We start from the raw sequence: 12,470 nt of genomic DNA, 5'->3' as shown, positions 1-12,470 counted from the left end.
TTCGTCCCATGCTTTGGACAGGGCTGATTCAACAGATAAGACAAACAGTCCGGATTAGGATTTGGCCTTCCACCGCGCTAGGGCGGTATACCCTTACGCCGCTGGCCCTTGTCATGTGTATTAGTGTTAGCCACAAAGTCTAAACCGTGGTCCGCTTTACGCTTGCCGCCGTTTCCATGGCCCGCCGGGTTGTGGTGCTGCCCCTTGGCGTTGCCGCTCTTCTTTCCCTTCCCTGTCTTATCATCGTCAGACTCGGGATCCTTGGTACTATCAGAGTCGGCATACTTCACCAGTGCAGCCATGAGGGTTCCCATGTCATTACAATGACGTTTGAGCCGTCCCGATTTCAACTTCAGTGGTTCAAACCGGCAATTGCCTTCCAATGTTAAAACTGCGGTGCCAGCGTTGATGCGGTCCGATGAATGCAAAATCTCCGAAACCCGGCGCACCCAATGGGTTGTTGATTCTCCTTCCTCCTGGACACAGGCAGCTAAGTCCACAATTGACATGGGCTACTTGCATGTATCTTTGAAATTCTGAATAAACCAGGCTCTCAACTCGGCCCATGACCTGATAGAATTAACCGGTAAGCTCTTTAGCCAAGTGCGGGTCGTCCCTTCTAGCATCATGGTGAAGTACTTCGCACATGCCGCATCATCCACGTCCAGCATCTCCATGGCCATCTCATAGATTTCGACCCATGTTTTAGGGGATAAATCGGCGGTGTAATTCGGCACCTTGCGCGGGCCCTTGAAATCCTTGGGCAGGCGCACATTGCGCAACGCTGGGACAAGACATGGCACTCCCAAGGAACTAGAGGTAACTCCTGGTTCCACTCATGTGGTTGGACGAACCGGAGTAAGCTGACGGGCTTCATGCTGCGCCGCTAACTCGGCCTCTCTGCGTGCTCGAGCCCGGTCCACCACCTCCTGAGCATCACCAGCACCACCCGTCGGGTTATTGCCACGGGGCGGATCACGGTTCCGCGCATTGCTTGACACTGCTGGTTCATCCATACGCCTGATGTAACTCCGGCTTGGACGGGGAGTGGAATGAATACGATCGCGACTATATGAATAGGCCTCCTATTGAACCAAGGCTGTCTGAAGAAGCTCCTTAACCCGACGCGTCTCGACTGCTGCTGGAGAATCGCCTTCGATTGGGATGGCCGCCAGCCGTGAAGCGGCAGCTACAATGTTGTCCATCGGGTTAGAATAATGACCCGGTGGCGTGGGGACATGCAGTGCCACAATGTTGTTCTGACGAGGAGGATCCACCAAACGTGGCTGGACCGGCGCCCCTGCCCCTGGTGCCTCCGCCCAGTTTACCACCGGTGGATTACTGGTCCCCGCTCCTGGGGTGTTAAAGAGATTTCTAGCGTCATAAACCGGCGGCAGGCGAGATCGGTGCCTCCTCTTCAGGACTTCGTTCGACGCACTCTGATCCAGCATAATCCGGTAAGCTTGTGCATCCAAAGCGGCCCGCTCCGCGCCTATCCTGGTATCCTCAGCTGCTAAATCGGCTTTGGCCTGGGTGATCTGATCTTTCACCTTCGCGATTTTCGCATTGTGTGCATCCTGATCTGCCGGGTTAACCTCCGCCATCAGCGTTGCCAACGCGTCAAACAAATCAGATAAAACCTGAGCTGGCGGTCGCACAAGGCCTCCTGCCCCGGCCGCTGCATTATTGGTAATGTAAGTTAAGATAGGGGCGTTATTGGTAACGCCCGCTATAAATGACTATTAATGACCTTTAAGACTACGGAGTGAACGCCTGACCGTTGCCATCCTGGGGTGGCTTTAGATCTTCTGCACACCGAGCGATTCTTCGTATGGTCGAGTGACTCTATCTTGGTCGAGTGGAATTGGGGTATCCGAGTGGGATAGCTGGTCGAGTGGATTGCACTCCAAGGTGATTTTAGTCGGTATCTTCTGTTGTACTTTGAATGTCCTTGACTCTAGGGCAGTGTCCTTGGGTAGGGCGTCTAGGTCAGGCCTATGACCCTACCCTAGGTACATGTCATCGTCACCACCTCCTGGTCCACGGGGCACCAGCAGCACCTCCTACGCTGCCTCGCATCTGCAGCCTCCGATCACTGCCCCCTCATCGTGGACTGCTCCCTCTGCTTGCCTGGAAAGAGAAGGTTCCACTTCGAGCGATTCTGGATCAAACTCGAAGGATTCATGCCTGCCGTGGAGGCGGCCTGGTACTCTGTCCCCGCTGACGCGGACCCCTTCCGGCGGCTCTTCGCGCGGCTCAAGGACACCGCCCATCGCCTCCAGAGCTGGGGATCCCGCTCCGTCGGCCACATCACGTCCCAGCTCATTACGGCGCGCGACGTCGTGCAGGACCACCGAGCGCTTTCACCCACCGAGGCCTGGCTCCGGCGCGAGCTCAAGCGCGCCTACCTTGGCCTGGCCTCTCTCGAGAGATGCCTTGTGCGCGAGCGCGTCCGGCTCCGCTGGCTAAAGGAGGGCGACACCAACGCTGCATACTACAAGATCCACGCCGCGCATCGGAGCCAGAAAAAGTGCATCCTCAGCCTCCGCGTGCATGATGATATCATCACAGACGCAGCCTCTCTGACGCGGGTGGCATATGAGCACTTCTCCTCCATCCTTGGCATTGCGACTGCACGGACCCACTCCATTCGCATCGACGCGATTAATCACAGAAGCTTCGACCTCCTAGAGCTGGACGCTCCTTTCTATGAGGAGGAGATTTGGGATGCGATCAAGAAGATGCCAACGGGCAAGGCACCCGGCCCCGATGGATTCACCTCTGAATTCCTTCGGGCATGCTGGCCAATCATCAAAGCGGGCATATGTGATGCCTTCGACAAGCTCTACGCCATGAACGGGCGCGGCTTCCACAAGCTCAACGAGGCCCTCCTTGTCTTACTGCCCAAGAAACCTGACGCCACCGTGATCACTGACTACCGGCCCATTAGCCTGATCCACATCATTGCCAAGCTGTTCGCCAAAGTGCTCTCCTTGCACCTCGCTCCCAGGATGAAGGAGATCGTCTCCGCCAACCAAGCGCTTTCATTGCTAGCTGCTGCGTGCATGATAACTTTCTCCTTGTCCAGCAAACTGCCAGGCTCCTCCACAACAACAAGTCGCCGCGAGTCCTACTAAAGCTTGACATTGCCAAGGCCTTCGATACAGTCTCCTGGCCTTTCCTGCTCGAGACTCGATCGCACCTTGGCTTCGGGAGGCGCTGGTGTGAGTGGATCTCCATCCTCACATCCACGGCCTCCACTCACGTCCTCGTCAATGGCAACCAAGGGCCATCGGTCGATCACGCCTGTGGACTGCGCCAGGGCGATCCGGTCTCGCCCATGTTGTTCGCCATCGTCATTGACACCCTCAACTCCCTCCTCCAGCACGCCGTGGCTACTGGCGCATTACGGCGGCTCACCGCAAGGCACGGAGCCTCCAGCATCTCGCTCTTTGCCGATGACGTGGTCATCTTCTGCCACCCTGACTCGCCAGAGCTTGCCACCATCTGTGCGCTGCTACAACTATTTGGTGACGCGTCCGGCCTGCGCACCAATTTCGCCAAGTGCTCAGCATCGCCAATTCGGTGTTCGAGCGAGGAAACCACCGCGATCACCTCGGGGCTTTCTTGCGCTATCAAAGATTTCCCCATCCCCTACCTTGGCTTGCCACTCACCATCCGCAAGTGCCATGCCTCAGCGCTCTTCCCCCTAGTGGACAAGCTATGCAAGAAGCTCGCCACCTGGAAAGCCTCGCTTCTATCCCGCGCCGAGCGCCTTGCCCTGGTGCGACACGTGCTCACTGCCATGCCAATCCACATCCTGCTCGCCATGGCTCTTAACCCCACAATCCTCAAAAAGATCACCACTGTGGTGCGGGACTTCCTCTGGCATGGGCGCAAAGACGCCAAGCATGGCTGCTGCTTTGTAAGCTGGCCCAAACTCTCCCGCCCGCTCGAGCATGGCGGCCTCATGGTGCGTGACCTCCACTGCACGGGCATTGCCTTGCGCGCCCGCTGGCTATGGCTGCAAGCCACGGATCCGGACCGCCCCTGGAGCCATCTTCAGCTCCCGGGCGACGGGGAAACGAGCCAATTCTTCCGCGCATCTACCACCTAGATCATCGGGGATGGGCAGACATGCCGCTTCTGGATCGACCACTGGATCGAAGGGTCTTCGGCCACTGAGATTGCTCCGGCCCTGGTCACACTTGTGCCGCGCCGACGGCGCCGCCAGCGCCTTGTTTCCGAGGCCTTGCACAACTCGCTCTGGATTGGAGACATCCACGGTGCCATGAGCGCCGCCGCTGCGATCGAGTACGTCAAGTTGTGGTGAAGGATACAAAGCGTTCAACTATCGGCCGAACCGGACAGAATCGCATGGAAGTGGACCGACAATGGGATCTACACGGCAAGCCCCGCATACAAGGCTCTGTTCCATGGATCGATTACCAGCCTCTTCTAGCGTCTCATCTGGCGCTCGTGGGCACCTGATGGAGCCAAGTTCTTCCTCTGGCTCGCCTCGCTGGATCGCTGCTGGACGGCCGAACGCCGCGCTCGTCATGGATTGCCGCACGGCCCCCTCTGCAAGTTCTGCTGCCAAGAGCTCGAGTCCCTGGACCACCTACTTGCCCGGTGCGTCTTCTCCAGGATAACTTGGCACGAGATCCTCACATGGTGCCGGCTACCAATCCCCACACCAAGCTCCACCGATGCTTTCTTCGACTGGTGGTACAAGACCAACAACTCCTCTCCTGCTCCATTCCGCAAGGGGATGAACTCGCTCATCGTGCTCACCGCCTGGTCCATTTGGAAGCACCGGAACGCCGTTGTCTTCGACAATGCCCGACCTTCGAACGACGATCTAGCTCACACAATCAAAGATGAGGCCCGCCTGTGGGCACGTGACAGAGCAACTAGGCTAGCATCCATCGTTCCTGTAACCTGAGAGCGCATGTAATGAGGCTGAGCACCCTCTTCCCCTGCTCACGTTGCACTCTTCGGGTCGCCTTGGTGCACGCCCCCTAGAGTCGCACCCTGTACTCTCTCGCCCTATCAATGAAATGATACGCAACAATGCGTATTCACCAAAAAAAGCTTCCACACTATGTCCTTTTTCATTGGAGATGCAATGTCTCCAAGAACGCTAACAAGTTTGCAGCTTTTTTCTAGCTTATCTTCCCTGCTTTTTTCATTCTTCTTTTCCTTTTTTTTCTTTTCAGGTAAGTTGTTTTTTGTTTTTTGCACGCTTGCAATCATTCAAATTAATATTTATCAAGGAAAGTGAAAATATGGTAATTTACAAATTCATGATCGGTCGTGGAACAAAAGAACCACTTATAAACTATCCGATAAAAGAGAAAACAAAGACATAACAACAGACGCATCTCTTTCATATTATTTTTGTTGTTTTAATATCTTTACCTCCAACTTTGAGCAGTGACATGTTCCTATCAAATATTTATTTTTAATTCAGTACAATCGAAGTCGCTCACATATAGGTATATACACTTTCCTATGGACTCACATCATATTTCTATAAGCATATGAGAGATTTTGCCGGCATATATTATTTTAAGATTGACAAAGCCACTACAAGCCTCTTGTAGTCAACGGAAACATCTTCTTTCACTGAACAAACATCGCCGAACAATTTTAAAACGGAGGGTGTTAGTTTGTACTCTCTCCGTTCCAAAATAGATGACTCAACTTTGTATTAAAGGGAGTAAAAGAGATACTACTACAAGTCTACAGTCTCTTCGGACTGAAACTTTTCCACTCTTCTTCTCAGCGAGCAAGCACTCGCCTTCTTGGGATCCCAAGGTGACATCACCACGCGCCCCCATCCTCTCGCCGCCCTTGATTCCCGGGAAGCTTCCTGTCGCCGTCGACCCTCCTTCCCAGGTGCGGACTCGCCGTCTCCCGCTGTTTCGTTTGATCCGGGCATCTCCCCTTCTCGTGCTGGGATCCGTGAGAACCGCCTGCTTGTTCTTGCAGCCGGTGTAGCTTTCATTTCGCTTGATTTCTGAAGTTGCGATTAGTCGGACTTGGCTTAGGGTTTCTCAAGATTCTGGGGCTGGCGGGTGCAACGGCCAGCGGTGGTGCTTTGGTGAACGGAACAGGGAGCGTCTGGGTTGAGGTGGATGGAGGGGAGGATGCAGGGGAAGGCGCAGCAGCTGTCCGACTCCAACCGTCGGATCATGGAGGCCGATGCGGCGCCGCCGCGGCGCGTGTACCAGGCGTGGAAAGGGAGCAATGTGAGGATTTCTTGCCCGTTATTCTGGGTTTGTGATTGTGCAGTAGTACTAACTAGTGGGGCAGGAAATCAGGAATTGCGTCGTGTATTCTTCTTCTTTGCAATTTTAAAAGATGGGGCCATGAGTGGTTGGAGCCGTAATGGCGTCTGAGCATCTGCTCTGATGTACGGGAATTGTGGATTTTAGGTTTGAACCATATTATTTTAGGACTTTGGGTTGATTTATAGTGTGTGATTCAGTATTGTGGTGGCTGTTTGTTACTTAGCTGTACATTTCATGAGCCCTCTCATTTCGAAAAACAAACTCATATTGCTTTTATCTCCATGTACCGACAGTTTTTTATCGGAAAAAATGCACCGACAGTTTGTTTCCTTCAACTGTTCAACATATTCTGAAGTTTATCCACGTCTGTACAACTTCACTGTGATTAGAAATGCACTGGATGCGCCTAATAGTGGGAAAGGGTGGTTTACGTAACTTCATTGTCTTATATTCTTCAGTTTTAAATTCAATAGCTTTTATGGTACTATCTTCGTCTTAAGGGCCTTCTTTATATGTTCCTGCAGATATTTTTTCTTGGAGGGAGACTTATTTTTGGGCCTGATGTGAGGTCACTCATAGCCACAGTATGTTTAATTGTCATCCCAGTGATCATCTTTGCTGCCGTTGTTTCTCCGCAGCTTGCCCATGGGTACCAAAACCAAATTGGAGGTTGGGTAGCATCTGTATCTATCATCTTTACAGCATATGTAAGTTAACGAGATGTGCATCCAGTTAGCTGTGTGCACATTCATGCCTTTCTCTATTCTGTTTTGGAAATTTTGTAGTGTTAGAGTACGTAATGTCATGTGGTGGGCCTTGGAGAAACACAAAGTCCCAGCAAAGTACATTACCCTCATCAAGGACATGTACGATAATGTTGTGACAAGTGTTCGAACAAGTGATGTCGACACCGATGACTTCCCGATTAAGATAGGACTGCATCAGGGGTCAGCTTTGAGCCCTTATCTTTTTGCATTGGTGATGGATGAGGTCACAAGGGATATACAAGGAGATATCCCATGGTGTATGCTCTTTGCGGATGATGTGGTGCTAGTTGACGATAGTCGGACGGGGGTAAATAGGAAGTTAGAGTTATGGAGGCAAACCTTGGAATCGAAAGGGTTTAGGCTTAGTAGAACTAAAACCGAGTACATGATGTGCGGTTTCAGTACTACTAGGTGTGAGGAGGAGGAGGTTAGCCTTGATGGCCAGGTGGTACCTCGGAAGGACACCTTTCGGTATTTGGGGTCAATGTTGTAGGAGGATGGGGGTATTGATGAAGATATGAACCATCGAATCAAAGCCGGATGGATGAAGTGGCGCCAAGCTTCTGGCATTCTCTGTGACAAGAGAGTGCCACACAAGCTAAAAGGCAAGTTCTACAGGACGGCAGTTCGACCCGCAATGTTGTATGGCGCGGAGTGTTGGCCGACTAAAAGGCGACATGTTCAACAGTTAGGTGTGGCGGAGATGCGTATGTTGAGATGGATGTGTGGCCACACGAGGAAGGATCGAGTCCGGAATGATGATATACGAGATAGAGTTGGGGTAGCACCAATTGAGGAGAAGCTTGTCCAACATCGTCTAAGATGGTTTGGGCATATTCAGCGCAGGCCTCCAGAAGCTCCAGTGCATAGCGGACGGCTAAAGCGTGCGGAGAATGTCAAGAGAGGGCGGGGTAGACCAAATTTGACATGGGAGGAGTCCGTTAAGAGAGACCTGAAGGATTGGAGTATCACCAAAGAGCTAGCTATGGACAGGGGTGCGTGGAAGCTTGCTATCCATGTGCCAGAGCCATGAGTTGGTTGCGAGATCTTATGGCTTTCACCTCTAGCCTACCCCAACCTGTTTGGGACTAAAGGCTTTGTTGTTGTTGTTGTTAGAGTACGTAATGGACCTGGGCTGGCAGTATAGCCTGTTAGTCTTAGGGTTAATTAGAGATAAGGGTCGCTTGCTTAGCGGTCAAGTAAGCCTTGCTTGGGAGTCAAGTAAACCTCTCGATATAAAGAGAGGAGATGTATCAATCTAATCAAGCAAGAATTAAGAAGGAAATCCCTTCCATCTTGCCCGGCCGTGGGCAAAAGGCCTCTGCCGGCCCTCTCGCACCCTCCTTCTAGCAGCGCCATAACAATTTGGTATCAGCTAGCTTCGGTTCGATCATGTCTTCACCGCCGCCCAACCCGTCTCTTGCGCTGCCGGTCACCTCGTCGCCTCCAGCGACCACCACGACCATCGCCCCGCTCCTGCCCGCGCCGGGATCCTCCGTCGCCCCCGCCCCCGCAGTCCTCACCCCAGAGGATGTGTCTGGGGCGCTGCGGGACCTAACCCAGGCGGTCCAGGAGATCCGCCTGTTCTTGGCCGGGTCCTACGGGCCACACCCGGCTGCGCCGCCCATCGCCGCCACCGCGCCTCCGTGGCAGCCGCCGCACCAGGCGGCCTCCGCCGCGCTCGCCGGGCCGCTGCAGCTGCCATCCACCGCCACCACCGCCCCGCCCTGGCTGCAGTGGTAGCCGCTGCTCCTGGCGGCCTCCGCCGCGCCCGGCGCTCCGCCGCCGCTGCTGCCCCAGGGCGTCCCCGCCGCGCTCGCCGGACCGCTGCAACAGCCCCTGCAGCTGCCATCCACCGCCCCGCCCTGGCTGAAGTGGCAGCCGCCGCTCCTGGCGGCCGGCTGCTGCCCCAGGGCATCCCCGCCGCGCTCGCCAGGCCGCTGCAGCTGCCCCTGTAGCTGCCATCCATCGCCACCACCGCCCCGCCCTGGCTGCAGTGGCAGCCGCCGCTCCTGGCGGCCTCCGCCGCGCCCGGCGCTCCGCTGCAGCAGCCACCGCCGGTCAGCTCCGGCCCCGCATCGACCGCGCCGGCGGGAGTCCCGATCCACCAGATCAAGTTCCCGCCGTCGCCATCACCGCTTCCCTAGGGCGTCCCCATCCAGCAGATCAAGTTCCCGCCGTCGCCGTCACCGCTTCCGGCTTGGATCACTACCTGCCACGTGTCGGCGGCGGTGAGGCTGCAGGCTGCTGCGCGCGGCCTCCTAGCGCGTCGGCATGTGCGGGAGATGCGTGGTCTGCAGCTGCCGCTCCTCCCAGCTGCGCTTCGCTGCACAAAGGACCTCGCTCTCGTGCGCTGCGTCGGGGATCTTGGGCATGCGGTTTCCCCCACGGGCGGCGGGCATGCTGTTTTTCCCGCGGGCAGCGACCTCAAAGTCTGCGACATCGGCGGTTGGGGGGGCGCACCCCTCCTCGTCATTCTCCATCGCAAGCCCTCGACTCTTCCCTTTGCGGTGCAGACCAACAGCCGTCCGGCGGGGAGAAGGCAGGGTGTCACCGACAGGAGCACACCGCGTAGCACCACTGCATTCCGCCGCCGGCCGCCGCGAGGGCGCCTCTGCTGGTCGCTCTTGCGACCACTTCCAGGTGGCCATACACATACACTCCTTTTGTCCAGGTGGTGTCCATGGGATCCAGGTGGCTGTACACGTGCACGTCCGACGTGCGGATGGTGTCCACTTTTTGTTAAGGGGTCCAAAATAAAGCGTCCCAGTCCATTTCAGGTTGAGAGTAATAAAACAAGCCAAGATGTAAAAGGCTTGTTTTTAGGTGTTAGGTTTGTGTTGCGTCGAGTCATGGTTATAAGTTGGTTAGGCTGCAGCTCGAGGACAAGCTGCATGTCCAGGTGGGGTGTAGTGTTAAGAGTATGTAATGGGCCTGGGCTGGCAATATAGCCCGTTAGTCTTAGGGTTAATTAGAGATAAGGGTCGCTTGCTTAGGGGTCAAGTAAGCCTTGCTTGGTAAACCTCTCTATATAAAGAGAGGAGATGTATCAATCTAATCAAGCAAGAATTAAGAAGGAAATCCCTTCCATCTTGCCCGGCCGTGGGCAAAAGGCCCCGGGCCGGCCCTCTCGCTCCCTCCTTTTAGCAGCGCCATAACATGTAGCCATCCCTTGGGCCTTGCAAATGCATCATATGGATCATCAATACCTTATTTCACAAATCTGTTTTAAGAACTGGAATTCTTTGCATTGGCTTCTACCATGTCAAGTTATGCCACAGTTGCTTAGCTGAGAATGTTGGTAGCCATTGTGTTTTTATGTATTGAACCAGAGGTGCTGTCGTGTCCGCAATTATGTAACTGCAGCTTGACAAGATTACTAATCAATTATTGTTTCTGTTATGCAGATTCTCGTTCTTCTGCTTCTCACGTCTGGACGTGATCCTGGAATTGTTCCGCGTAATTCTCATCCTCCCGAACCAGAAGACATTGGTGAATCCTCCAACTTATCAGATTGGCCAGGTGGTCAACATGGCTCAGCTGGTTTACCACTCACCAAGGATGTTCTTGTCAATGGTGTTTTAGTTAAGGTCAAATATTGCCATACATGTATGCTTTATCGTCCACCAAGGTGCTCCCATTGCTCAATCTGCAATAACTGTATCGAACGTTTTGATCACCACTGTCCTTGGGTAGGGCAGTGTATTGGAAAGGTATGCATTATTTTTGTGTTAGCAGATCATCAATCACATAAGGATTTCTATTAGAAAAAAAAACATGAGTAATTACTTTCTGTTGAGGGTTTTACTTCTGTAAGATTTTCTGGATTGCTGAGGCAGCAGTAGTCATGCTAAGTCTAAATTATGTTAAAGAAATTGGACAAAAAGAAGAATGGGGACACATGTAATTAAATATATGTTTCTCTTAATGTTGAAGGGGAATTATTACCATACATTTTACTCATTATGCCTTTGGATTTTCCCTTCCTGCAGAGAAACTACCGCTTCTTCCTTATGTTTGTATCTTCAGCAACTGTGCTATGCATATACGTGTTCACATTCTGCTGGGTCAACATCGGGAAAACAATGGACACCCATGAGTGCACATTTGGTAGAGCTATCTTGAAGTCGCCCATCTCCGCCATTCTCATGTTATACACATTTGTTGCTGTGTGGTTTGTCGGAGGATTGACCTCATTCCACCTCTACTTGATTTCCACCAATCAGGTCAGGTTTTTGTCCAGTAGATGTAGTAACAGTTAGTTCTCTTTGCAGTTTATGTGCAATGCTAATCCAAGGAATAACCATTGCAGACTACTTATGAGAACTTCCGGTACCGCTACGATAGGAGAAGCAATCCTTACAACCGTGGGCTGGTCCAAAATTTCATTGAGATCCTATGCTCAAGGATTCCCAGCTCCAGAAACAATTTCAGGGCTAAAGCTAACGAGGATTCTGCAGCCTTCGCCTCAACGCTTAGCATGGGGCGGGTCCTAAGCCCGCCGAAGATGAGCGTGGACCTTGAGATGGGCACGAAGAGGCAAGCTGTGGGTGCAGAAGACATGGAGGACTTACACAGCCAGATTGGCAGTTCTATGGGGCTTGAGCGATGCGGCACAGAACCCCCACATTTTGTCGGTCGAAAGGGTTGCTCTGAAATTGCATCTGACATTGAGACGTTTGCAGAAGAGTTTGGCATGGACAACAAGTTCACTGAGAGGAAAAAGATTGAGCCGCATACAAATGTTAATCCTTAAGGCACTTACCTCACAACCCTCCCCCCCCCCCCCCCCCCCCCCCCTAACCTTGGTTCGATCTCTATCCCTAGCTCGGAGGAGCATAGCTCAGAAAGAAAAGAAGAAAGTAGGACAAATGGTAGAACAGGTTCGCTATTTTGGCTGAATCTAGGTGTTATTTGTAGATCAACTGATTAGCAATATAGGCATGATGGAACACGAATTGATGGACCGGATGGTTTCACTGGATCCATCTTGGTTTAGAATGTGTTGTACTGCTAGTGATATGGACTGTACCTGTTAGTTCATATGCTGTAGGTTGCGTACGTTTGTGTGTGCCACAGTCATCACTATTTACTTAAGTTGTACTGTAACTTATACTACCTCTGTTGAACTGCAAAAACATCTTGTAACTTATACTACCTCTGTTGAACTGCAAAAACGTCTTATCCTGTATACCTAAGAGATTCATCCCCACTATCCTGTTTATCTTAACATGTAACCAATCCACATCATCAAGTAGGTTCACTATTTAAAAACTCTTTCCCACTAACTCTTCATGCGCATGCAACTTATCACAAATAACCATTAATTATTATTTTTGTGCACTCTCAAGCAGCCACGTCATTCTAGGTTTCTCTTGCTATCCAACAGCTGGCCTCATGATTTATA

General features: G+C 52.7%; 1 protein-coding gene across 7 annotated transcripts; it reads left to right on the top strand.

Annotated features, from left to right (window-relative positions):
* Nucleotides 1-5,682: 5,682 nt before the first annotated feature.
* LOC123167431 (probable protein S-acyltransferase 7) lies at nucleotides 5,683-12,240 on the top strand. Of its 7 annotated transcripts, none has more exons than XM_044585271.1 (6): nucleotides 5,758-5,901; nucleotides 6,039-6,254; nucleotides 6,821-7,003; nucleotides 10,471-10,776; nucleotides 11,056-11,289; nucleotides 11,376-12,240. In XM_044585271.1, the coding sequence occupies exons 2-6, from the start codon at nucleotides 6,141-6,143 to the stop codon at nucleotides 11,817-11,819; spliced, it is 1,281 nt and encodes a 426-aa protein (XP_044441206.1). In that variant the 5' UTR covers nucleotides 5,758-5,901; nucleotides 6,039-6,140; the 3' UTR covers nucleotides 11,820-12,240. The 7 variants fall into 7 exon arrangements, with proteins under 7 accessions (XP_044441209.1, XP_044441205.1, XP_044441206.1 ...); XM_044585272.1 differs by having other exon boundaries at nucleotides 5,762-5,901; nucleotides 6,054-6,254; XM_044585273.1 differs by having other exon boundaries at nucleotides 5,764-5,901; nucleotides 5,995-6,254.
* Nucleotides 12,241-12,470: the final 230 nt, after the last annotated feature.

The sequence above is a fragment of the Triticum aestivum genome, chromosome 7D (assembly GCF_018294505.1).
Source record: "Triticum aestivum cultivar Chinese Spring chromosome 7D, IWGSC CS RefSeq v2.1, whole genome shotgun sequence".
NCBI lineage: Eukaryota > Viridiplantae > Streptophyta > Magnoliopsida > Poales > Poaceae > Triticum > Triticum aestivum.
Note: the sequence above shows the minus strand (reverse complement) of the source record. Positions and strands in the feature narration are given on the sequence as shown.